General features: G+C 35.4%; 1 protein-coding gene across 5 annotated transcripts in view; it reads right to left on the bottom strand.

Annotated features, from left to right (window-relative positions):
* Positions 1-26,318, bottom strand: part of Robo2 (roundabout guidance receptor 2) — a 506,393-nt gene that overhangs the window by 63,846 nt on the left and 416,229 nt on the right. For all 5 annotated transcript variants that reach the window (XM_052158220.1, XM_052158221.1, XM_052158222.1 and 2 more), the window contains exons 9-16: positions 24,121-24,292; positions 20,558-20,763; positions 16,061-16,142; positions 15,505-15,667; positions 13,460-13,626; positions 10,483-10,604; positions 4,001-4,232; positions 1,053-1,177 (exon numbers count right to left, since the gene is read on the bottom strand). In XM_052158220.1, coding sequence (XP_052014180.1) covers positions 1,053-1,177; positions 4,001-4,232; positions 10,483-10,604; positions 13,460-13,626; positions 15,505-15,667; positions 16,061-16,142; positions 20,558-20,763; positions 24,121-24,292 — 1,269 coding nt within the window. The remainder of the gene's footprint in view (positions 1-1,052; positions 1,178-4,000; positions 4,233-10,482; positions 10,605-13,459; positions 13,627-15,504; positions 15,668-16,060; positions 16,143-20,557; positions 20,764-24,120; positions 24,293-26,318) is intronic.

Raw genomic sequence — 26,318 nt, 5'->3', positions numbered from 1 at the left:
AGGGATGGGTGATTTCAAATTTGACATTAGTATAGATAAAATCTCCTAGTTTGCTCTGCTGAATTTATCAAAATTTCTTTTATACATAATCCAATTGTGTGTTATGATGTTAATGAAAGGTAGGCACCCATTACCACACCCTAAGTCTTTAACATTAATTTTGTCATGTTACTATAAGGACATATATTACCCTTAAGCATGTTTACTTAAAATATGATGGAGTAAGTAAGGAGCAATATCTAATTAGAACATCCACTTGCTTCAGTAAATTACTGTAGGTTGACAAAGTGTTAGTTTTTAAAAACGTAGCCTTTAGGAATAAAACTTAATATGCACCATTTTGGATAAAGTTATTCAGCCTACTTTTCCATATCAGCAATGAATTTATGAAGTAAAGTGGGATCTGTGGTTAATGGTACTGGCTCTACCTTGCATGTTATTTTCCAAATTCTAGAAATATATAAAAAATATTGCATTGATTTTTCTTCTAACATTTAATGTATAACCACATCATGATCTAGCAAGATTGTATTACAATAAGTTTGACACACTTTGTGTCCTAAATGTCAATGGTAAAAATGAAACAAGATAATGAAAATTATTTTTTTCTTTTATGTGAATCATTCTATAAGTTCAAAAATGAGACAATTATTGTTTGCTATTCTATTAAAAATTTGTTTCAGTGGGTCATACTTTTTCCTAGGGGAGTCCTCTTTACTCCCAACCCCATTTTCCTTTCCTGACACTCAATTTATTTGTCCTTGAAATACAGGCAAACTTGGGGTTTGTGAGATCTTTACTTCTACTTGAACCCATTCTTCCATAATTCCCAAATACCTTCTTCTCTCCCTTCTCCAAATGAACTTTATGTCTCTGACCTTGATATTGGGTTCTCATTCCTATGCCTACTTGTAATCCAAGCCCTTGCTTGTAATACAACCAAAGCTGACACTTCACTTTTGAGCCCTTAGGGACAGGTTGTGTGGTAATGGTCCTGCCTAAGATCTCTTGAGAAAGCTCCCTGTGGGCCTCCCTTTGTTGGTATGGCTTACCTTATATTCCTGAATAATTCCATTCTGGTGGTCTGCTGGAGGAGGATCCCAGGAAACACTAATGCTTGTGCTGTTGTGACTTCCAACTGTCAGCACAGTGACAGACTGGGGAGGGGCACTTGGGGCTGCAGAGAAAAGAGATTGATTGTAAACAGTAATTTCTGGAATGCACATGCTTACGGAACATGGAAACAAAGGCAAGACTTTTAAGACTTTTCTGCCTTCCAGTGTCCAGCATCCGCATGTAGTTTTTAAAAAAGTGACAAGTTGTTGAAAACTATTTTTTATGTTCCATGCATATTTTAAAATGGATGCCGTGAGTAGGAGTATTATACACTCAATAACAAACTAAACAGATTGCACTCATAGGATGTTTTCTTGTGTTGGACAGTATGTTGCCAGTTTTAAATCTTTCTGATGATCTTAGGAACTGAAAAAAAAATCTCATCTCAGATTTATGTAAGTCGGGCATACTCTAAGATACATACTGAGGTCAAACAAGAAGACAGAATTTAAGCCCAAAATGTTGAAATCTAGAAGTTATATGTTTTACCTTTAATACTTAATAACGACTGTGTTTCTGGAAGGATAGATAACAATACTTGAATCAACAATAATCTTAGATGATTTATCCCAAATTGCAAAGAGGCTGGTCTTTTGTACTGTTTGAGATATTTACTAAGTAAAAACAGAATGAAATTATAAATCTCACCACTAAATAAAACAATGGGTTTCTTTCCATATTGAGAAAAATAATTGACTATTAAGAACAGGCTTATAATTTAGTATTTAAAAATATATATTATGTGGCTGGGTAAGGGACTTCGTTAATAAAATGGCGGCGGGCTAATAAAATGTTGGGTCAGATGTGAAATGGGTTTTTTTGATTTCCAGCAGTCATTCTCTGTCTTTATAGTTTCTCCTATAACTAATTACAACCCTGCTGAGAAGCATTGAGTGAGGAGCAGTTTCTGAATTTAGATGGCAAGGTGCCCCTTCCCGGGATTCCCGGAGCTAGGAAACACTTAATTGTGCAGAACACAGTCATTCAGTAAACCTCTAAACTTAACTCAATAGTAGAAAGAGAAACATTGGAACATTGAACTATCACTAAAAAATGCATCTAGGGAGTTAAAACAAAGAATTTTGGACTACTAAATGCTTTCTTTCAAAAACCATCAATGCCTTCATAACGTCTCAGTTCACAGTCCTTACAAATATCCTAAAATACATTTCAAAGGCCAGCTAAGGAGGTGTCCCATATTTGGTAAATTAATCACAGCATATTTCATTGATATGACAGTTGGATTGAGATATAAGACAGAGAGCGACAGCTGCTAATGCAGTTTGCTCCTTCCTGTCCCTTTACGTGACAGTGACTCTCCAAAAAGTAGCACTGTGACATAAATCTGACCACTTGTCTACCAGCTTTGCAGTTATTAAGTAGTAGACTGCAATGAAAGCTAACTCTTAGAAGCTTAGGTTCCCTTCTTCTTGTTGTTGGCTAGGCAGGAGAACTCTGAGCCTGCACCCTGACAAGTCAATTATTCCAGTACTCAGTTTCTTTCTCCAGATCTGAAAGAACTTGAATCACTGTTCATTGCTCTCAGACTTGGTCCAGCTGAGTTCATTTGTTACATTTATCAGGCCACAGAAATGTGGACCAAATACTGAAAAATGTCTGTTTTCAAAAAAAATTCTATTTCAGTGAAACTGTCTTTTGGAACAAGGCTTAAAATTATCTTAAGTTATAATTATTCACCCCGTCTACTAGTGGAACAAGTTTGCAGGGTAGGGGAAGTTTAATAGAGCACAAACATTATTGGAAATTTTAGTTTTCTTTTTTGTTGTTTTTATATATCTTAAACTAGTATGTTTTCAAATGTATTCACTTCTGTCTATGTTGATGTATCTCACTGCAAATCAACATGAAGCTAATATTTTCATTGTGCATGGACATCAGCTTTTTGGTATTTGCAGTGAGTTTACAAAAGGCTGTTTCTTGTGTCATTTGACACAAAATGTTTTTAGGGCAAAAACTCTTTTTTTTTTCCTTTTCTTCTTTTTTGTTTTTTTTTGTTTGTTTTTTGGTTTTTGTTGTTGTTTGTTTGTTTGTTTTGAGACAGGGCTTCTCTGTGTAGCCCTGGCTGTCCTGCAACTCACTTTGTAGATGAGGCTGGCCTTGAACTCAGAAATAGCCTGCCTCTGCCTCCCAAGTGCTGGGATTAAAGGCGTGCACCACCACTACCAGGCTGGGTAAAAACTCTTATAGGGAGTGTAAACACAGGCAGTACAGTTGTGTTCTCACTGTTTTACTCTGAGGACAACATGCTCTAAAAACCTCTCATTTCCAAAAAGTAAAAAAGACTGGTTGAAATGTCACCCTGAGTTGACATCATAGTATCTATGGTAAATTGCTTCCAAATATGGGGCAGAGACATAGAATTCTAAGAAGATGGCCACAGCAAGTGTAGAAAAGCCTTCCAAAGATGAGACTGTGGCTCCCATTGATCTTCTCAATGAAGCAAACACTGAGAGATGCTGGGCTTCACGATACCCCCCAGACAGCATTCACCAGGAGGAAGACCATTCTGGGTACCTGAGTGTCTCACAGAATGCTTTCTTCAGCCAAATGAGCAAGGTCCTCATTAAAACATAGGAATATATTATGATCAGATTCAAATGTTCTAAAGCACATTTAATACAAAGGTTTCAGGAAAGGTTAATATTGTTTCTTTTGTTTTTCACTTTGGTCTTTTTGTGAGATATACATTCTGATCACACACACACACACACACACACACACACACACACACGATCCCACTATTTTACATTCCCTGGGGCCACTCATTTTTGATCCTTTTATGGTCTTCAAGTTAATATAAGCAAGAAGTACAAAAGAAACTGTCTTAAAGACAAGTTTCTTTTATCTAGAGACTTAAACTGACCTTCCTCAGTAGTTCGGACTGTTTTTGACTCACTGTCCATTCCTTGGAACTCATTAAAATACGGCCTGACTTTAATTTCGTAAGTCACCCCCTTTTTCAGATTCACAAGGACAGCACTCCTCTCAGTCGGGACCTTGGCGTCTAGATTCTGCCACACAGTTGAGGCTTGTAGACCAGAAGTCTGCCGGTACATCACTCTGTAGCCCTGAATAAACTGCGGTTGTCGGTCCACCTGCATAGGATAGTTCAAAGACACAAAGGAAGACATCGCTGAGGACTTTGCCCCTCTCTGACCACCTCATGGTCACCTTCTCATTCATCCCCTTGCTTCTAATAATGTCCTTCAACTGCATGTGCAAAGTGTTATTTTAAAATCTTTCAAAAGTGATGAGTAGGCAATTATGTCCACATCTGAAAATACCTCACAATATCTAAACCAGAGTTGTTTTGCATTTGTTTTCTATTCTCCTGCACTGAGCAATTCCTCTTCCCCTGGTGATAAACTTAATATCTCACTTGGTTACATCAATTCATTACCACCTTCTCATTCCGAGGCTTTTGTTGTTGCTCTTACCGTGCCAAGAACCTTGCTGACTTCTGAGTAAGAAAATGAGCAAAAGAGGATGGTTCCTTAGTCTTCAGAGTTTACATTTCATGTGGAAGGAGGGTGTTAGCTAATAATTACCCAATCAGTTGTCAAGGTACAACCACAAGGAACAAACAGGAAACTGGTGCAACTGGGATGCATTGGGACTTGGAAAGTTTAGACAGGGCAGGACGTGGAGTTAGAGAACAGACAATCTCTCTGAAGTCACAACTTCTGTGATCTGTATGAAGCAGGAATATTGACTGTCCTGTGTGTGGCTAAGCCATAGACAAGAGCACAGCTGTGAAGTCTCATTATGTTTTAAAGAGTATGAAAATTCTTAGCTCTCCACAATGTAAAGCACATCATTTTAGCAAGTTCTCCCCTCTAACATTTCCATTCTGCATGTTTTGACAACTTCCATGTCTTTCCCTATGTTACACGGCAATCTGATTACTTTTACTAGATTACTTTTTGAATTTGAGCGATAACTAAGATATCCTTTGCCCTTTATGAGGCCCAGGTGACAGCTCAGTTGGAAAACTGCTGCCCTTGAAAGCTTCAAAGACAGAGTGTAGAACCTACATTGAAACAACAACAAAGGCCCAGTTGTGAGACTGTGTACCTACATAAAGGAGGTGAGCCCATAGCCTACTGTCCAGCCAGCACAGCACCTTTGGCAAATCTGAGCTCATTGACAGATGCTCAGTGGTCCTAAGAATACCATGGAAGTACCAACTTCTGCGTGTGCATTCAATTGCTGGCCCTCCTCCCCACTCTCTAAAAATCCCATAGGTTTTATCTACGTTTTTTATTTGGTTTGGCTTGGGTGATTTGGCTTTGTTTGGTTTCCTTTTTAAAGAAAAATATTTTCAAAATGTTTTTAATTCTTTGAAAGTGTCATATAATGTGTTTTGATGATATTAGCTGCTCCTCCAAACCTTCCTGGATTCTCCTTGTTTCCCTTCCCACCTAACACTATGCACTTATTGCCAATAACTCCACAGTTTGGAGTGTGATTGTGTGCCCAGTTCCATCTCTATGCTGATACTTGTTTCTACTTGGGCTTGCCAGGGGTTTGAAGACTCTATCTCTGCTGCTGCTCATTTTAGAGATTTTATGTTTCCTTCAGTTACAGAAAGAAATGGCCTTTAGGTTTTAGCAGTAATAACAAAATGGCCATCAAATAATTTTACTGGTTTGCCTTGTTTCATCAATGCATGATTTGAACATAAACTTCTTCTTCAATCAATACCCCAGACTACAGCTAAGTAGCCATATGTTGAGAAGGCTGAAGGCAGCCATTTCACTGTCAATGTGCAAAATTTAGTGAAAAATAAATGAAATGACCTCATTTCAAGGCAGTTGTGGAAAAATAAATAAAGAATATGAGTTTTTACTAGGGCTTGAAGAATTCAATTATCTGCATGCTATAAACAAAAGGCTTTTCCTTTATATAGCAATCTGCAATCTTACTTGTTCAGTTGTAGTATTACATCTTTTTGAGAGATAGCTACCAATTGATGAATAATAGATTGCATTAGTATTTTCATGAAGAAATGAAAAACCTTCAAAACTTCAAATGAATAGAACAAAGGAATTTTTTTTCTCTCTATAGAATGCCCCTGCTAAAAGCATTCTTGAGTACACATGTGTGTCTTACAAGCAAATCTTAGGTTGATAGATGAGTCTCAAAAATTAGAAATTCCTTTTCCATTTGACAGATTTCACCCACAAAGATTCTCAGGAATTAGAGGCATTTATTATGAGGCTGTATCAATAAAAAATAAGGTCTAACAAGGAGGCTCCTGCCCGATCTTAGAATGCTCAGTCATGCTACCAATTTGTGACTCTAACAAACTGATGTGATTTTTGAAAAGCAGAGGTTGCTCTGACATAAAATTAGGCAACCAAAGAACAAAACCTAAATTCATGAGAATCAAAGGGAATCGCATTTCATCAAAACTGACGGGGTTTAAAAAAACAATCCTTGCCACATATGTTAAAACAACATTAAGCTTACATTTTATAAACTTGTCTGAGTTCCCTTTAAGTGAATTTATATACCAAAAGAACGGCATAACTCACAATAATAGCTTGTTAATACTGAAAGAAGCAAGCTGTGTTTCTAAGAAGAACATTAAGCAGCTGTTTGGAGATGAAGGGAGTCTGTAAATCAGGGCAAATTGGTTTTATCCATGTTTGGATTTCATTAATTAAGTGTTTTAGGTACTTTATGAAGCTAATGTTTACTACACAGCATTTCTCGTTCACTCCACTGAACACTGCCATCAACCAGTGGATGGTAATGGCCTACTTAATAACAAGAGTTTAACTTAATCTTTGTGCGGTTGGGAGGCACTGCTTCGGGGAGGGAAATGTTATCACAGGTGAATGCAGAGAGGAATTTGCTGAAATTTGACCTTAAAACCTAAAGAACACTGGGCAAGTAGAGGCTCCACACCACCCCATGCTAGTTCATCCCGACAACTGATGACTTCCAAGTTAGTCTCATGTTGGTTGCTAATTTTTTGAATAAGCAGAGTAGAAGATGGTTGTTCTTTTAGTTGTTACTTTAATCAAGCTCTAGTCACAAATTCCTGGGGTTTAAATCCCTAAGTTAAAAAAAAAAGAAAGTAATTGTGATACATTAATAGTGCTTCTGTCCTAAGGACTAAGTAGAAAGACCTAAAACTCCAGTCTTCCAGTCCTGAAGCCTGACCTGACTTTTGCCTTTACCTGTTTAACGTCTTGAGCTTAGTGGTGATTATTTTCTTCAGATAAAAAAGAAGTCAATGGACTGCCACGAGTGAAATTAGACATTTACGTAAACGTACCCTGTAGTCTGTAGTGTGGAGATGAACATTTACAAGGCATTTAAATATACATTTACAGGGCATCTTTGTTTTAAGAAAATGACATAATAAAAAAGAAGGGAGAGGGAGCTTCTAAATGAATGTTTTTTTTTTTTGTACTGTCAAGAGCTGTGTTCATTGTCTACAGTTTCATTTACAAAAATATAAGAGAATAGAAGCCTCTACCTGAATAGGATATCCACGCTTTCTTGGGTGAGCCAGTTGCTAAATGCATTATCTTTGTATTAGCTGGGGTCTAAAGTTGACTTTGAAAAAACACTCTTTGCAGGCCAAGTGTCCTGGTCCTAAGTCTGTAAGTATTTCTACCCCATCATAAAATCATCATTTTCTTTTTTTATAAAAAGCAAATTTTGCTACTCTCTCTGTATAAGTTTTCACAATTGGTTGTTATCTACCCTCTTTAGATTAACAGTCATTTTTGGCAAGTAGCCAGTGATAGGTATTTGGCTTCAACTTTAATCTTGTTGGGTAAAGTTTACTAAAGTTTAGGAGGTGAATGTTTTTGTTTCTGTTTTTTTGCTTTTGTTTCTCAGTACACAAGTCATGTACATTTCCTGATTGACAAGTGGAGGCCTTTGTGAGTCACTTCAGATTGTCTTAACACTAAACAGAACTAAAATATTCTGTGCCTCACATTCTATCACACCCAAAAATAAAATAATGTGAGTGGAATAATTAAGTACACAACCTGTCTATATTCATGTTCTTCTATAAAACAGTATCATTTGACAAAATAAATTGTATTAAGTATGGTTTTAATGGTTCCTGTTCTTAGATATATGCTTTCATAGTCCTCAATCTAGGTGTATATCAAACTCATGCTATGAGGGAGAGTCTTTTGTTATTATCTTGGTGTCTAATATTCTTAAATACCTCTTTAACTGGGTTGTTTTTGTGGTGCATGTTAACATGTTATAGCATTTATCATGGGTCATATTTCTCAAGAGGATTTGTGCGTCTACATACAATGTCCCTCAAAGGCTGCAATGTCTGAAAAACTGCCTTTGAACTATATGTGTGCAACATAATTAATACTGGGAGAGAACCCAAACAGTAGTTTGTATTGTCTTATATACCTCATATAATTTCCCCAATTTATTGATAAAAATCGATACTCAACCAGTTTAATTGAAAGAGTTGATATAAATAAAGTGTGATAGAACTCTTTCTGTACCATGGCCTGAATACCAAGACAGAAGAATTAGTATAGTTTTAAAATGTATTTAGTTACTTCCAAAACAACTACCACAGCTACATACAGTTAAATATATCTTAAAAACTAATTAAAAAATGAAAGTTGGAATCATAACAATGAATCAAGAGAATGCTTATAACCTAAAACATAGAAAATGTTAACAGTTGATCAGTGGGAGAGAAATTGGAAAATATTTGGAAGAGACAAGTCAGCACAACATGACTGTTTTTGCTAGACTAGATGAACATTTAGAAAGCATCTAACAAGTTCAACAAAATACTATTGTCAAGTTAACACACTAGGAAAAATCCTTAGGAATATAACAAAGATAATGCAAATGTCCACAATGAAAATTACCCACAAATAGTTGTGGAAATATTATGAATTGTAGCCAAAAAAAATGAACAATTTCAAAATTTACCAAGTAAATTTTGTTTTTGGAGCATATATGGAATCTCCAAAAACAATTATTTATGACTACTTCACATGGAAAGGGTAGACTAGTAGATTTTATATGTGTGCACTGCAAAAAATTACATGCTGATGCCTACTGTAACATGAATGCAACTGAGAAACATTTTTCTGCATGAATGAAGCCAGATTAAAAAATGATTGCTCTGATTCCCTACACAGGAGCACTCAAGGTGAAGAAACCTTAGCAACATGGCATCTATTGGGTGGTGTAAAATGAGGATGGATTCAGGAGGGAGTGGTTATGAATGGACACAGGGTTTCATTCCGAGATGATTTTTATCCTTCTAAATTTTTATTTTGTTGATCATCTCAGAATACTCATCATGCTAAAAGTATTCACTTGAACCTATAACTTTAGCACATTTACTGCAGCTTAGTTAAGTCTTTTTCTCGATATATTTTTTATTTACATTTCAAATGATTTCCCCTTTTCTGGCTTCCCACTCTCCGAAAGTCCCATAAGCCCTCTTCCCTCCCCCTGTTCCCTCACCTACCCCTTCCCACTTCCCTGTTCTGGTATTGCCCTATACTGCTACACTGAGTCGTTTCAGAACCAGGGGCCACTCCTCCGTTGTTCTTGGACATCAATTGATGTGTGGATTATGTTTGGGTATTCCAATTTTCTAGGCTAATATCCACTTATCAGTGAGTGCATACCATGACTGATCTTTTGAGACTGGGTTACCTCACTTAGTATGATGTTCTCCAACTCCATCCATTTGTCTAAGAATTTCATGAATTCATTGTTTCTAATGACTGAATAGTACTCCATTGTGTATATATACCACAGTTTTTGCATCCATTCCTCCGTTGAGGGACATCTGGGTTCTTTCCAGTTTCTGGCTATTATAAATAGGGCTGCTATGAACATAGTGGAGCACGTATCCTTATTACATGCTGGGGAATCCTCTGAGTATATGCCCAGGAGTGGTATAGCAGGATCCTCCGGAAGTGACATGCCCAGTTTTCTGAGGAACCGCCAGACTGATTTCCAGAGTGGTTGTACCAATTTTCAACCCCACCAGTAGTGGAGGACTGTTCCTCTCTCTCCACATCCTCACCAACACCTGCTGTCTCCTGAGTTTTTAATCTTAGCCAATCTGATTAGTTAAGTCTTTTAGAACTCAGAACAGGAAGGTTATACTTCTATTACAACTTACTTTTCACGTATTACTGTTCAGTTTTACCTATTACATATTTTACTCTTTTCATCAGTTACCTTGAATTGAAATGATAAGCATTTTAGATTTAGTTTTAGGTGTTTTTTTTTTTTTGCCCTTTTTAGCCTACAAAAATTCCAAATAGATTTTGTTGCTATACATGAATCCTAATATAATCTATAAAAACTTACCGTCCATGTGACTTGAACAGTTGTAGGTGTCAGGACAACTGGATTGTGGAGACGGACAATGACATCTCCTAATTCCTTCTGTACCTGTCTGTGGTCCACTCCTTGTGCTGGTGGGCTGATATCTGTAGTTAGAGAAGAAAACCACTCCTAATTTCAAAATTCATAGTAACTTCCTGTGCAATTGATATAACCCAATGTAGAACTAATTGCCAGGTGGATTTAGACATGTCACGATATAAAACATGTTGGCACATAAATATAAACACATTATGTATATAAAAATAAGTGCATGCGTATATATGGATTCCATGGTGGTGCGGCATGGCACAATTTGTTATAATTATCCTCATCAAAACTTTCTATGTGAGATTCTTTGTAACTCATCTCCACATAGAAGCAGCAGATCATTAGATTCTGAGTTAGACTAGAGACTGTACCCTACTTCTTCTCTAGAAAGATTGTTGCTATGTAGATGATGAGGTACTGAAGTATTTTCCAAGTTGTAAGATAAGAACTATCTTAAATTGAAAATTAAAGTTTTTTTTTGTTTTGTCTTGTTTTTATAAAAATGCTACACCTATGTTAATAGAGCTCTTTAACCAACACTTTTCCATGTCAAGGTAAAGATTCACCCAAACTATTTGATTTAAAGAAAAATATCCAATTCTAAATCTTTTTTTAAATTAATTTCTTCTGCTCTTTCTTCAGTTTGTAATGCAACATTCTTACAGAAGTGAGAGGTCTGTATCTTAGCTGTAACTTGACTGTGACAACTTTAACCAGGTTGTAAATTATTTGAAACCACATAATGTAATTTTCTTTCATTTCTACTTTTTCCATCCTCAACGTAAACAACAAAGTAAAATGTGAGTTGATTTAGAGCAATATGTTCCTTTATCTGAATACTATCAACCTTTGCTGATGTATATACATCCTAATATGATATTTACCTACAAGTATTTAGGAGGTTTAATGAGGTAAACAATTTTCAAAGTAAGTTGTTATTAAAGGAATTGAAAACTCAGACCTCAAAAGCCAATGTGTTCTTTGAAATGAAGTGCTTTGTAGATTGCCAAATAGCTGAATGTGTGACAATGTCACAAATAAATCTGACATTCAGATACAACAGATAAGTTCTCATAGGAAATATCTTTTACAAGAATATATCTTCTGATATGGGAAGTTTCTCAGATGGAACAAGCCAGATCTGTCTCTGTTTCTGTCTCTGTCTCTGTCTCTCTCTCTCTCTCTTTCTCTCTCTCTCTCTCTCTCTCTCTCTCTCTCTCTCTCTCTCTCTCTCTCACACACACACACACACACACACACACACACACAAACACAAACACACACACAATTTATTAATCAATTAATCTCTATTGACCTTTTCACTGAGAGCTTTATTCTGTGTCAAGATTTCATGACTGGTATAGCTACTTGGGATCATGGAGGTGTGTGGGACTACATCATACAGGAGGTCTTCCCAGCCTTGCTCTTTCTCTACCTCGAACTGCAGCTGTTCACACAATGCCTGCTATCCCCACAGGTATAGCTAATATGCAATCTAAAATTTCTTGACTTAAAAAAAATCATGTATCACTTCCATTTCACACTCAGTCATTTAATCAACTCCCTCATTCCAGACACATTAAAAGCGGTCGCACAGGGATGAGGTAAAAAGTAGCGACTTTCAGGTCTTCAAAGTCTTTGTTGTGCTTTCTCTCTCCCTGGAGACGGGTTCTTTACCTACATACCCTTCATCATCATGGAAAATTAAGAACACTATGGCGGAGAGAACAAAAGGATAGTACCATCCCTTCCTCCCTCACCTGTCATCATGTCAGCCACATTCTCATCATGCGGAGACTTTATTTGACTTCATTCCTTTACCGCACCCTTCTCTGTGATAATGGCACACTAGTCTCTACCCCTGAACTACATTGTAATTATAATAATATTTTATGGCTGCATGGTGCCTTTCATAGCGTACAAATACTACTTGAATTATATCTTTTTCAAAAGCTCTTACAAATAAGAAATAATTAACCCTTTCTCTAGAACCCTGTGGGGAGTAGATTGTAACAAACAATGAAGGCCCCATTTTCTATTGTACCACTCCTTTTATTACTAGTAGGGAAGGAAAGGATAATATAGCATTCTGCATTAAACCTGCACAACTGTGACTTCTGTGTCATGACTTCTGAGTGCTCCCCCACTCCTGCTTGTAGTAAAGGACAGGTTAAAGAAAAGGAGGTGATGAAAATTTCTATTCATCTTAATAGTCTATTTGATGGTGGTACATTAATCAGAAAAATTACCTATGCCAAGAAGAAATGCTTATTTATTCTTTTCTGAAATAAATATCTCTTGAAATAAACACACACACACACACACACACACACACATATATATATATGCATGTATGTACACACACACACACACACACACACAGTAGTGGTTGTTGAATGTCAGTACTGTACAATGTAGAAGCCATGGTAACCCAACTCAAGGCTCTGACTTCTTCTCATCTTAAGATTTAAGCCTGAAAGTGTGTCTCTAACAGAGTCACCGGTCATTGGTACTCCTAATTAAAATCCACAATGGGAGATCCACTTTTCAGGGTAGGTTGAGGAATGAAACACATAAAAAATAATTCTGATAATCATGTCTTGGTTTATATTTTTAAAGGGTTTATTATTTTTCTTTTGTGTAATAGAGAAGAGGAAACTTTCTTTTCATTCAGAGATTCTCATTTACTACACAAGTACATAACTATTTGTTTGTTTCTCTTACAACTAGCTTTAGTGCTCTGAAAGTATTCATCATAGCAAGGCGAACTTAAAACATTTTCCTCCATGGACAAGATCCAGAGAATCATGTACAGTCAGAATTTACACGTTTGCTTTGTTCATGCAATGCTCTACTTTTAAGTTGATACGCCCTACTAAAGCCAGTCATTTTTCACAGCTGCCAAAATTACCTTGTGTGCGTACAGGATCAGACATAGGGCTTGGATCACTGAGACCTTGGGGGTTGATTGCTCTGACCATGAACAAGTAGATTGTGTTGGGCCTCAGCCCTCTTACTGTGTAGAGAGTTGTCTTAATATGGTTTGCCACTGTCTGCCAACTATTGCTCACCGATTGGCTGAAATAAGAACAGAAACTGATTTAACAGAAACAATTTAACAATATTAAATGGCGTGGAGTGTCAATGACAAAGGTCGATGGCTGAAAAATTAGACAGACGGACACAAACGCACACCACTTGAAGTGTTCAGCCCAATAATGAAACATTTGGATGAGTTCAGTTTATTCCACAACAAAGCCGAGGCCACCTAACGATGTGCCATGCACAACAAAATTAAACTCAGCCCAAGAGATGGGACAGCCCTTGCCAAATGCACAGCAGCCCACTAAATGAATATCTGTATAAGTAACAGAGCCAAAATCACAACATCGAGTTTATACAATAAATATGGTCCTCATAAATGCATATGTATATACCTTGCAAAGAATTAACCTGTAGAAAGAATAAATGGGCTACAGAGTAATTTATGCCAATACATTTTCCTGTAACAAGGTGTGTTTTCATTTGCATCAATTCCGCATGCAATTTTATAATAGAGCCTTCTAAAACTACATATCTGTAAAAGAAGAGAGGAAGCATGTAATGAATATTTTCCCCTTGGTTACATTTTTAATAGAAATTTACATTACATAGTATTGTGATCTCTCATCTCTAAATGATGAAGTATCTCAGATTCTCTGTGTGGACCCTTCTACAACTGGCTAAAGTGGATGCTAATTTAGAAAGCTGTACCTAAGGTCAAATGCAATTTTGCTAAAAATAATTTTAAAGCATGGGCTTTTAGAGGTTTATGATTTTTAGCATCAAAAGTGGTTAAATGTCAACCATTCAGAGTAATGAAAATTATTATTTTAAAATTTGAAAGCATGTAGCTATTATTAACTTAAATATGGTGTAAAAAACTTTACGCAATAAGTGATTATTTGTCTGAATGCTGATTAAGCAAACTGGCTGTTTTTCAAACTGAAACATCAAAGAAAAGCACAATGAAACTGAATGTAAACCTATAACATATACATTTCCCATTTGTTATTAATCATGTTTAGATCAAGAATGTAATAAAATTCAATGATTTATGAAGTACACCTCAGGACTCATGATGAGGTTTTCATATAGCACATTGAAATAAATATCTTTTCATTCAACAACTATAAGCACATGGAACTGATTTCTTAACATGCTTTTCAATTTCTTGCTTGAATATCTAATAGATTTATTCAAGAACACAGAAACAGATATAATTATAGTACATGCTCTAATTATTAGGAATAAATATTCCCAAACCAAGTGTGCCAACATATACTGAATATCTTTAATCAGTGTATATGTCTAGTTATTGTGGATTCTGTCTGGGTCTAATGTTTCTGTGTGATACATATATACATGATGTTTCACTCGGCTATGAAGAAAAATAAGATTATGAATTCATCAGAAAATGGATGAATGTGGAAAGTATATTGTTAAGCAAGATTACCCAAACTGAGGAAAATAGTCTGTGTGTTCTCCCTCAAGTATGGAGCCTATACATACATATACATATGTATATATGAAACACACACATGCTCATATATATGTATGTACGTATAAAAAATTTAAAACATGAGAATGTGTCTGAGAGAGTACAAAAATAGGTGATGAGAAGGTATAGTCAAAAGAAAATGTATTGCAGTATGAATACAAGGAAAAAAGATGGAGCACTTACGTTACAAAATACCTCTTTATAAATGTAGCAATAGACAATGAATTTTACTTTTCATCTTGTTATTAACTTATAAGTGAAAGCTTTATGTCTAATTCTGAATAGTCAAAAGTAAGTGGCCATTCTAAATGACTTTGCGCTTAACATAAAGTATCAGGTTGTCTCAGGAGAGATTGGGAGATCTAGTAGCTAAGACTAAAATCTAATGGAAAAATGAAATAGGATTCGGCTCCTACCTGAAAGCCTCAATGATGTATGCGCTTGCTGGAAGAACTCCAGGTGTACCTGGTTGCCAGGATAAGGTGACACTGTTCTTAGAAACATCAGTGACCTGAGGTTTGGATGGTGGCCCTGGGAGGTCATTTATATCATAATTTTTACTGATTGTTGCTCCAGATTCTGTAGGCAACAGACAGAGAAAAGTTCGTTCCTCATTTTGTAAGCAGACAATAAGGCTCAAAAAAAGGAAACATTAAAGAAATTGACTTGACAGTGTGCAATTCATCTTCATAAATCAGACGGTGGTAAGCTATTAGCTGTTTTTCCTACGTGGTAATAAATGTAGTCATCCCTTTTATGCATAATCAGCATAATCACTGGCATTTCAGAAAAAACCAAGCAACAAGGTTTTGAGGTGCAATGCATGAAATTCCCCAGACACCATGTTATGTGCCAACTAATGTGCGAATTCATAATCTATATTAAATGTGACTTAGATTTACATTCAATGCATGTGAAATATTGATCCACCATTACATTGTTATTTAAATATTGCTCTCATTAAGAACTCACCTGTTACATCCAGCACTGCACTCCAGGAAGTCTCCCCACTGGAACTAGTAGCCACACAAGTATAAGTGCCAGTATCAGAAATCTAGCACACATGGAAAGAAAGAATTAATGTGACCAGTATTATAACTACTCAGTCTTCAGCAGGAATTAGAGTTAATTGTGTGTGTATGTGTGTGATTTAACAAAAACCTTTGTAATATAACCTTTTGTTACAACAGTTATTAAATGGTTTCTGAAATTACATTCCTGCAACTAAAAGTTATTTGTCTGATAAGGTTTATTTACTAAGTTTTCCTGCCCCCATTGTTAACTTTTAACTTTGTTTTCTAGTGGGATTCCATTGTGTCACTGTCAGATATAAAGGAGCTAACTTAGAATTCATGCAGCATTCTACAGGTGTGCTATGTTTCACAAATGCAAGGCTGGCTTTTCTGTCTCAGAGAAACTACATTTCAATAAATACAAGTACCTAGGACTAAACAGATTATGATACAGCCATACCTCTGAAACTCCAAAATTCCAAATGTATTTTCAAGGAATATATATATTCTTTTATACATATACACATACATAATTTAAGGAATGCATTCTCTATTTATAAGTAAACGCCACCACTGTAGCACTTAGTAACAAAGTAGTATTATCTCAAGACAAAAAAAAAACTAAGTGAAAAATAACAACCAAACAAAACAAAATCAAAACAAGAAGAAGGAAGAAGAAGAAGGAGGAGGACGAGGAGGAGGAGAAGGAGGAGGAGGAGGAGGAGGGGGGGAGGGGGAGGGGGAGGAAGAAGAAGATGATGATGAAGAAGAAGAAGAAGAAGAAGAAGAAGAAGAAGAAGAAGAAGAAGAAGAAGAAGAAGAAGAAGAAGAAGAAGAAGAACCACAATGATGCATGTGGAGTTTTGTCATTTTGAAATGAACACAATCAGAAAGAGCCAAAATCTAGACCTTTTTTTAAAAACATACAAATTCATTGAACATTTAAAATATTTTCGTTGCTCATCAAGAATGGTCAAGGACTTTGAGAATAGCTGACTAGATGATCAAAAGTTGTCTTTAACAATTGTAAAAGTAAAAAAAAAAATCTTAACAAAGAGCCTGAATATAAATAAAACATAAAACACAAGGATCCTCATAATGTCCAGGTTTTAGAAGCTTGCAGTACCAACATCTATTGCTAATAGGTTGATGGGGTAGGAAAAATAGTTGTGAGTAACGGCCAAGAAAAGGGATTAAGGCAAACAAAAGATGAAGAATTTAAGTTCTATGATGAGCCTAAGCCTGTTCATGAGATGGGGAAGATTATGGACTATTATACCTTCCATTTCAAAATTTATCCATGACTCAACCTCATAATTGATTCTTAGATCCATCATTAGTACATGAAGATATTGCATGCTACCACCTTAATTGATTTTAAATGTCATTATATATTTAGCTAAAGGTTGAAATTGCTTGAGCATGTCAGTCTTTTCCATACTATCTCTGTACAGTTGTCTTCTATCTTACAGGGATGATAGGAGTCGCCATTGTGGAATAAGCCATCCTTTGAAATGTGGTTGCAAGTGCATTATAGTCATTAGGAATATCTGCATTTAAGAAACATCACTCACAAGCTAAATATAATGAGCTGAGGTTGGGTTTTAATGGGATGTTCATTTGAATATGGGCTGTGAATGTGTAAAAGAATTTGCATTTTATTATAGCTGTTGAACTAAAATGTAGCACTTGTTATTCTGTGTAAAAAGAAGAGTATGTAGGTAATGCGTCTTAACTGCATCCCCCTGTCATTGTGCAGAGATACGGGCCTGACATTAGCTGTGGTAGGTAGGTTTTAATGAGTGCTGGAATATTCAACTTCTCAAAAGATACAGATTCAGATACCAATTAGCTGGACTAGAAGAACTTAGCATCCATCATGATATTTTGTTCTTTTTCCTTATGAACTGAAGAAAGAAATCACGAGACACAAAGGATTCTGACCTATAGAAAACCTCTCTACCACACCAGTGAAGTGGTAAAGCCTGTCTTAATCCCCCCCTCAAGAGCAGCCATTGTACAGAAAAAGAACAATGTGTGCAATTTGGAACCGATCAAAGCCAAATAGCTTCTGAGTCTCACTTTTGTGTTGCTATGAGCACCATCATCATGTTCTTTTTATGTGCGCTTTAACTTTAGATAGGACGTTTTCTGATCAAGAGGGCTTCACTTTCCTCTCCTTATCCCGTCTTTCATCCTTGACCAATTTCTTTAAAAGGAAATGAATAGGTTATCACACTCTGTCACCCCTTTTCTCCTTGGATAGTTTGCTACAAACACGCCTCCTGGGGATGGCATCTTAGAGATGCTACTCAAGGACCTGTGCAAAGAGTCAAAGCTTCTTTGACATCATCCAGCATCTACCTTTAATTACTTCTCTCTAGCACTCCTAGTAATCTTGACTATCCATACACACAAGTCTTTTAATGCAACAATACAGCGAAAAAGCATTAACCTTCATGGCCCAAGTCTTTATCTCAGAAAGAGGTTAAAATATTTATGGAAGGAGAGCTCACATGAATTTTTCAAAAAATTTCCATTTCGTTAAAAGAAAATTAGTTTTAAATTCATGATGAATTTAAAAACACACATCAAAAGTCTCCATATTAATTTATTTTCCTTTGACAGAACTTGGCAATATTTTTCACCTAGAATAAGTTAATTTACTGTTATTAATGTTAATATTAAATATAGACTTATTAAAGTTTACCTATTATTCTTGTTTTTTACAAATGTATGTTTAGTACACTGATAAATTACATATAGATGTGCAATTGTAAATATATTCCATGATAAGAAAAGAAGCATCTTCATTGGATAATATGCAGCAGAATACTTTATGTTTTGCTCTTGCTTTTTAACATAAAAATTCAAGAATCAGTGAATTTGTATTATATTCATCCCTTTTTTAAAATGTATCTGTGTGTCAAGCTTCTTGTGGGGAGGTCTTAGGAAGCTTGCAAGCAGCCGTTCTCACTTCTCTTGTATGTGGGTCTTAGGAACTGAACTCAGGTCATCAGGCATGTGAGTAGATATTTTTACACACAAGTCATCCCACTTGCTGGCATTTTGTTTATTTGTTAGTATTTCTTCTTCTTGGTTTCCCGTTTCTACCCAAGTCCCAAACCATACTAATTGTCCTTCCACTGAATAATGTTTTTTTATTGTATCATATAAGCTATCACAATTCTTGTTTCCATCACCAGCACGTGGATTATTTTAGAACATTCTTCTCCACTGTCACGCCTGCTAGCTGTGGCATTGCAGGTGGCTGGCTGTACTCGATATATGGTTGAGTGACTGGACTAGACTGGCAGAGGACAGGTAACCCTCATAACGACAGCTCCCGCGTTCTCACTTCTTATGCAATCCTTCCTCTCCCTAACATGGAGATGAGGCCTTTAGACTTGTTCTGACTAATAGCATACCCGAAGGTGACAAAGGTCATGTCTGAGATTTAGCGCCATGGGACTGAAATGCTCATTTTCATTGGCAACTTTCACGCTGACTTTGAAGATTTGAACATTCATATTCAGAATACCTCGATGACAAGAACTTAGAGGCCTACAACCAGCCAACTCTCAAGGTAAGGTGCGTCGTTAATCTATCAGTCAACTCCAGGCAGCCAGCTGTCACATCACATTGCTCAGAAGGAAATAAATCCTCCCTCTGTATGCCTGCCGGCAAACCTCTAGCCCTAACTGACAATTGCAGCATTGCAACCACTTGTAGCAGAAATTAGCTAAGTCATACCATCAATTCCATTTTCAACAGGAAGAATATGAAACTGCGTGATGCTAAAAACCACTGATTTTTTTAAATATAAGGCTGTTAGATATTAATAGAAAATTAATCGAACCTTTAGAATCACAGTGGTTTTGGGGTCACCTTTGATGTAGATCCAAGTGATCTCACTTTGAGGGAACAGTCATTCTTTTTCATGCATATTCACTTAAAACACCAGTGAATCATTCTCATTGCTAGGTAAAAATGTAAACTTTGTAGCAACTTAACTAAAAATCTAAGGGCTTTGCTAGCTATCCAAACATGTATCTAATCACACAGTTGCACCCTGTTATTCATGCTTCAGCAGGTTTACCCATAGAACGTCACTATCTCCCTGAATAGGGTAAAATTAGAAGCAGTTTTTGTTCTCCAATGGGTTTAGCTGCCTGTTACTATCCATCACTTTCTCTTCACTATTTCTAGTTCCAGAATCAGAGTCAGGAAGAATTTGCTTTGCATCCGTGAATACCCAAGCTGGATTCCCAAGTCCAAGTTACAATAAGGACAACAGTCTTTCTCATAATTTCAATTAACAATTGTTGAACCAAGAAATAGCATGACCTTTCATAAAATGCCAATGTTGGATTTTTTTCTCGATGCACCTTATAAGGCTTCCTTAGAGACATAGTGTTGATGGGATAGACTCAACAACGTGCCAACCACTACGTACCCGTAAATTCTTAATCTGCAGTGTTCCTTGGTCTTGGATTGTGGCTCTTGGATCTCTCCCCAGAAAAGTAAAGCCCTCCTTTAGCCAGCTAATTACAGGCAGAGGTTCTCCAGTGGCTTTACATTTTAGCAATGCTGTACCGTCGACCGCAAGTGTTTGGTTTATGGGTCCTTGCAAGATGATGGGTGGAGGTCTATCTGTCAAAACTAAAAGGCAAGCACATATTCAGAAAATTTTGACTTTCATGACATTCAGTCGTCTTGCTTTAGTGACACTGAAAAATAAGATTAAACACAGAAAGACCTTTATTATTATTAAAACCTCTTTTGCCTTAATATCCATAATATTTTCCAACTATATACATATACTACACTAAGAACATATTATTGTGTTAATTGACTGTGCATTCATTATAATTAAAAATGATTTGGGGATAAATTTTGACATTTTAGAAAGGTTGAGTTGAATTGAAAAGCTTAGTCACATTGAAATGAAAATAAAAATATTGGTAGATTCTATGAGCTGCCAATCATAAATTATTCATATTTTTGCTAATAAAATAGATGTTTAAAAATTCCTGTGGGATATATTGCTTGTAAAGCTAAACTCCATCCTTGCTTTTAGTTATAAATACTACATATTCTAGCAGCTGCCGAATGCTATGTTTACATAAGCTTATGTGTTTTGTGGATGATAAATCATTAGACCTTAAATAATTTAAAAACAAAATCATGACAATGGCTCTCCAAACTATAGTCATGACATTTGAATGAGTCTATTGAGTTAATACTTACAGCCAAATAGAGTGAATTAGTCAACTAGAATGCATGGTACAACCAAATTCAATTTTCACCTATAATCAGTATAAACATTCAGCATACATTTAAAATGCTCTAGCTCAGGGTGCTTTTTTGCTTATGGAACACCATCCTATATGGTATATTAATCATTGTTTTTAGGAATATTTTAAATGATTTAAGGAACATATATTGTCTGACATTATTTAAATGGTTGGTAGAAAAAGAGAATTAGTTTAATATTGTGCTTGCTTAAGAATTCACCCAGTCAACTCCAAGTCAAACTGTCATGCCAAAGTTAGAAAAATGGCATTTAAGAGGAAATGGCTATAGTAGGAAAGATTTTTCTTTAATTTTTAAAAGCTTGTATACTTTAATTTTATATTGTACATGTAAATATGTATGTATATACTCACACATGTATGTATTATATGCACAAAATACTAGTTATCTTATTTAAATTATATTGAGCATATTCTACATGCCAGTATATAATAAAAATTAGTTTTAACTGATCTAGAAATTAGTACATAGATCCTTGTATATGAGGACACTATGAGGACACTATGGCTTCTGGTCAAGCAGAATCTCTTACGTCAGTTCCTACAAAACACAATTATCTGTGCATCATAATCTAAAATATCAACCTCCTGTTTTAGTAATTTTATTAAACTTAGTAGTAAATAAAATAACTTAATAAAAATAAGGCTGTATAGCATTATAATAATTATAACAAATGTGTAGAAATGAAAGTTTAACAGAAAGTTCTATGGGTTTTCAAGTTAAACCCAGTGTACAAAACATTATAAATAATGCTATAATTAAGAGAAAGTGAGCCTTCATCACCATTCTAAAATGTGCGTATCAAGTTTTAAATGTAGCATATCTGTTTCAAGTCAAATAGCTATGCAGAATTCCAGTTATTTCTTTTAACCTGATTTTATTGTCCTATTTCTGACATCATTAGATACAACCAAAGGTCAACTAATTAGAATTTCCCCTTCCTTTTCCCCCTACTACCTAAATAACTAGCTCATTGCCTTTTGAAAGACTGATCAATAAAGTAATTGAAAATCTCCTGGCCAGCAGAAATTCAGTCTCAGGGATGTTATGTCTGAAAGATGACCACAGGTTTTCATGACACTGGAGTCAAAGGTTAAATGAACATTTAGGGTTTTCAGTGATCTGTGAACAACTCTGTGGTGTTCTCTAACTGCATGTTATAAATCCTTAATAAACCACTCAGGTAAGTCCACAGTGTGGCATTTATTGTCTGTATAAGTTGTGAAATATATTCCATTTCTATATGCTTCTTAAGATTTGTTGTCTCTACCCATAGAATAATCATTACATTTTTGTTTTAATTTGAGAAAAAAGTTGGAGAAACAAAAAAAAAGAAATGAACTTTTCTTATTAGTAATATTGTTAAATATATATTTAAGATACATATTTAAAATGTGAATATATTGGATACTTTGGTCCAAATATCTTATTTTCAAAGCATATGTGTTTAGGCATTTTTCAATGGTATAAAACATGAGAACTTTGCTGATGGTAATCATTATCTTTTATTATGTTAAAGAATTATGGAGACACAGAGGACCAATGCCCTTGCCATCTAGGGAAGTCTTTTGTCATCATAGTAACCCTTGAATGGGATTCTTCAAATCCAAGGCAGGAAATTCTCTGCAGCAGCGGCATGTGCTGTCCGGTCTCTTAACATCTCCGTAGAAATGTGTCTGTCTGGCCCTGCACCATTCCTGTGCCTTGCCATGGACATATATAAAAAGATACTGCTTTTCCATTCATTTTGCATTGCCTTTTAATCAATATATGAATCTGGATATATAGGAAAGCAAAGTGAGTTTCGCCACTAAAAAAAAAGAAAGAAACTCTGAGAGCATACAGATCAAAGGCTCTGTATCTCAGAAATTTAGTCTTAAGAGGATAAAAAAGTCAAAAAGAAAAAGGAAAACTCACAAAAATGAGACAAAATTAAGAATTTTTAATTTAAGACATTAAAAAGTGGGGAAAATTCCTTTTCACAGTATATATACTATCTAACCCCTCCCACCCAAGATGTCAAGTGCAATAAATAACCTTACTGTGAAAAGAAAATCATCAGACCCTTTTCAACAGCCAGAAGAAATTAAAATTCAAGGTACATATGTGCAAGTAAAAATAAATAATAATTTTAGCATCATCACTCCTTTAGAATGCGTTTAATTAATTTAACTTAGTGTATGCATAATTAAAGTTGGAAGAATGTTCTAATGTGATTAGCTAACTAAAATCTCATTTCTGTTTCACTGATGATATTTAAAGATGATATTTTCTACTCCTCTAGTCAGATAAAAGTATTAATATCCATCAGAAACAGTCATGCCAAGGAAATACTCAGTGAAAATGTAGAGATTATATTTGTAAACACAAGTGATGTCATTTGTTTAAAATAATGCACCCCTCTAAATTTAATGATCTAAACATCAATCTTCCATGTTCTTTTTTCTTAGGGGAATGAATGGTATGAAATAAGGGAGAATTAGAAACTATCAACCATTGTTGCTCAGAAACTATCAACCATTGTTGCTCTACTTGTGTAAATGTCATATATTTCTAAGTGAAATGCATTGAGGCAAATTTTCCAACAAATCAAATATTTTCCCCAAAACTGAAATAAAAACTAAAATAATAATAATAAATAATTAAAATAATAATGTTAAAACTAATTCTTTTCATGATAAAAATCGAGCAATGACATCTCACCGTCAGTAACTTCTAGCTGTGCTTTAGCTAAAATGCTTCCTGCCACTGTTAGCGCCTGGCAGATGTAGTAACCTGCGTCTGAACGTTGAATGTTGGTGATGGTGAGGTCCCCCGTGGGGGACACTGAACACCGGCTGTTGGGCTGCTGAGGTTGATTCGGAAAAAGTAGGTTCTGTGGAAAACCAACAACAGAAAACAGTTGCTTCAGTATTTTTACTTCTGCAATGAATGTTTTGTTAACAACAACTATAACCATTAGGATAATATGAATGGAAAAAATAAAATGTATAGATTTAAAAACACGTGGTACTGGAATGCCTACATGTACCACAGTCGGCTTGACTGAGAAATATTTTCCAAGTCATAAACTATGAGCTCCAAAGTAAGCATGTTCTAGCTGGAGGAACCACAATCTGCAGTTTTTAAAATGAGGACTTTCAAATTTACATTTGGATTTGAACATAATTCGTGCCAGTTTTATAGCCCATAGCACCATGTCAACCCACAGATCAGAAAGATAGTGACAGAAACAGGATCGTTAACATAACTTTACATCAACTATCTATCTACTCATTGGTGTTTGCTAGTTATATATTTCGGCTTTGAAATTTAGTTTCCATGTCTTTAAAACAAATAGGCAAACTACTACTCATTTGACCTAGTTCCCAGGCATTTAAAGATGTTGACTACAGTGCTATGTACAGAGGAACCTTATATATACAGTAACAAGCAATATCAAATATCATTACTGTTGACCAGTTTGAATATGCTAGGACATGTTCCAAATAATGTACATACTGTAGACTGACCAAGGGAAGCTTCTACCTCTAATTTTTTCATAGTCAGCCATACCAGCTTCCGAAAAAGCTATACCAAAAAAAAAAAAAAAAAAAAAAAAAAAGCTACAATCTAAGCAAAGGTATGCCAATTCTTTAAAATAAATAATGCATGTAACCTCTACAATCTTCAAAATGGTACTTTAAAAAAATAGTTTGCTAGACACTTCATTAAAGCTTGTCACACAACTAATGCAGCCCAACCACAAACCTTAAAGTTCCTCTATCAAAACAGGACCATTAATTTGGATGACCTGTGCTGTTTTACTGTTGTTCAATTAAGAAAAACATGTGGATACAATAAATCATACTGAGGTATGTTTCTAGCTGCATTATAAATAAGGACATATCAATTTTTATGCTGTATTTACTTACAAAAAAAAGCATTAGAACCCTCTGGGATCTGTTTTGCAATATGGTAATTAATTTTCCAGGTTTGTAATTAAACAATTTCAATAAGTTGAAATCAGGAAGTAATAACATTCAATTAAAGGCACAAGACACATTTTCACCTTAAAATATTTTTACCCTTGAAGTAATGCCAGTGGACGAGAATAAAATAGGGTATTAACACTTTTCAATTACGCTAAATGGCTTTAATCCTGCAAATGATGTCCTACTTTAATTAGAAGCTCTTCTCTTTATTACAACATGATGGATGTCCACTTTATTAGATTCAAGTGAAAAACTATAAGCCCACTTTACATAAACATTACCATGCTATTAAATGCTGTCTAAAAGGAGCAATGTTTGCTAGCATGACAGGAATATAATTTCAAAATGCTACTGCCACCTTCCCAAAGTAACATTACTCTATAATGCTAGGCATTTTCATATACTTGAAAGATAATTTGAGAACAAACTGAATCTCGTGTGGAATCCAAATAAATTACAGTTATAAAACATCTCAAAGAGAAGGGTCTAAATTTTAAGGGCAATTGAAAATGATACAATAACTCAAAGTGCACACTTTCCTACAATTAGCCATTAGAATACTAATTTACATTGCACTAATCCATCAGATGGCCTAATTCTCCCCGGGATCTCTTCCTCTTCAATGTAATATCATTCCACTTTCTAAATGATTCGTTGACATGGAAGGAGGCATTTGATTGACTTTAATCCATCATGTATATTCCCAGGTTGTATGGCACAAGTTAAAAAATGGAGTACAAGTCAAGTCCAGTAACTCTGCAGAGCTCTAGGAGTGTTTGAACATCATATTAGTGCTAATTGGCATTATCAGCATGTATTGAGGAATATAGATCATTAAGTTCATGGTTTGGTCTCTTTCTACTGATGGACAGGGACAGATTAATGTAAATGTTGAGCCCTGGAAGCAGAAAGACTAAACTTTTTTGA

This window comes from Apodemus sylvaticus, chromosome 15 (genome assembly GCF_947179515.1).
Source record: "Apodemus sylvaticus chromosome 15, mApoSyl1.1, whole genome shotgun sequence".
NCBI lineage: Eukaryota > Metazoa > Chordata > Mammalia > Rodentia > Muridae > Apodemus > Apodemus sylvaticus.
This window is presented reverse-complemented; position numbering and strand designations above follow the sequence as displayed.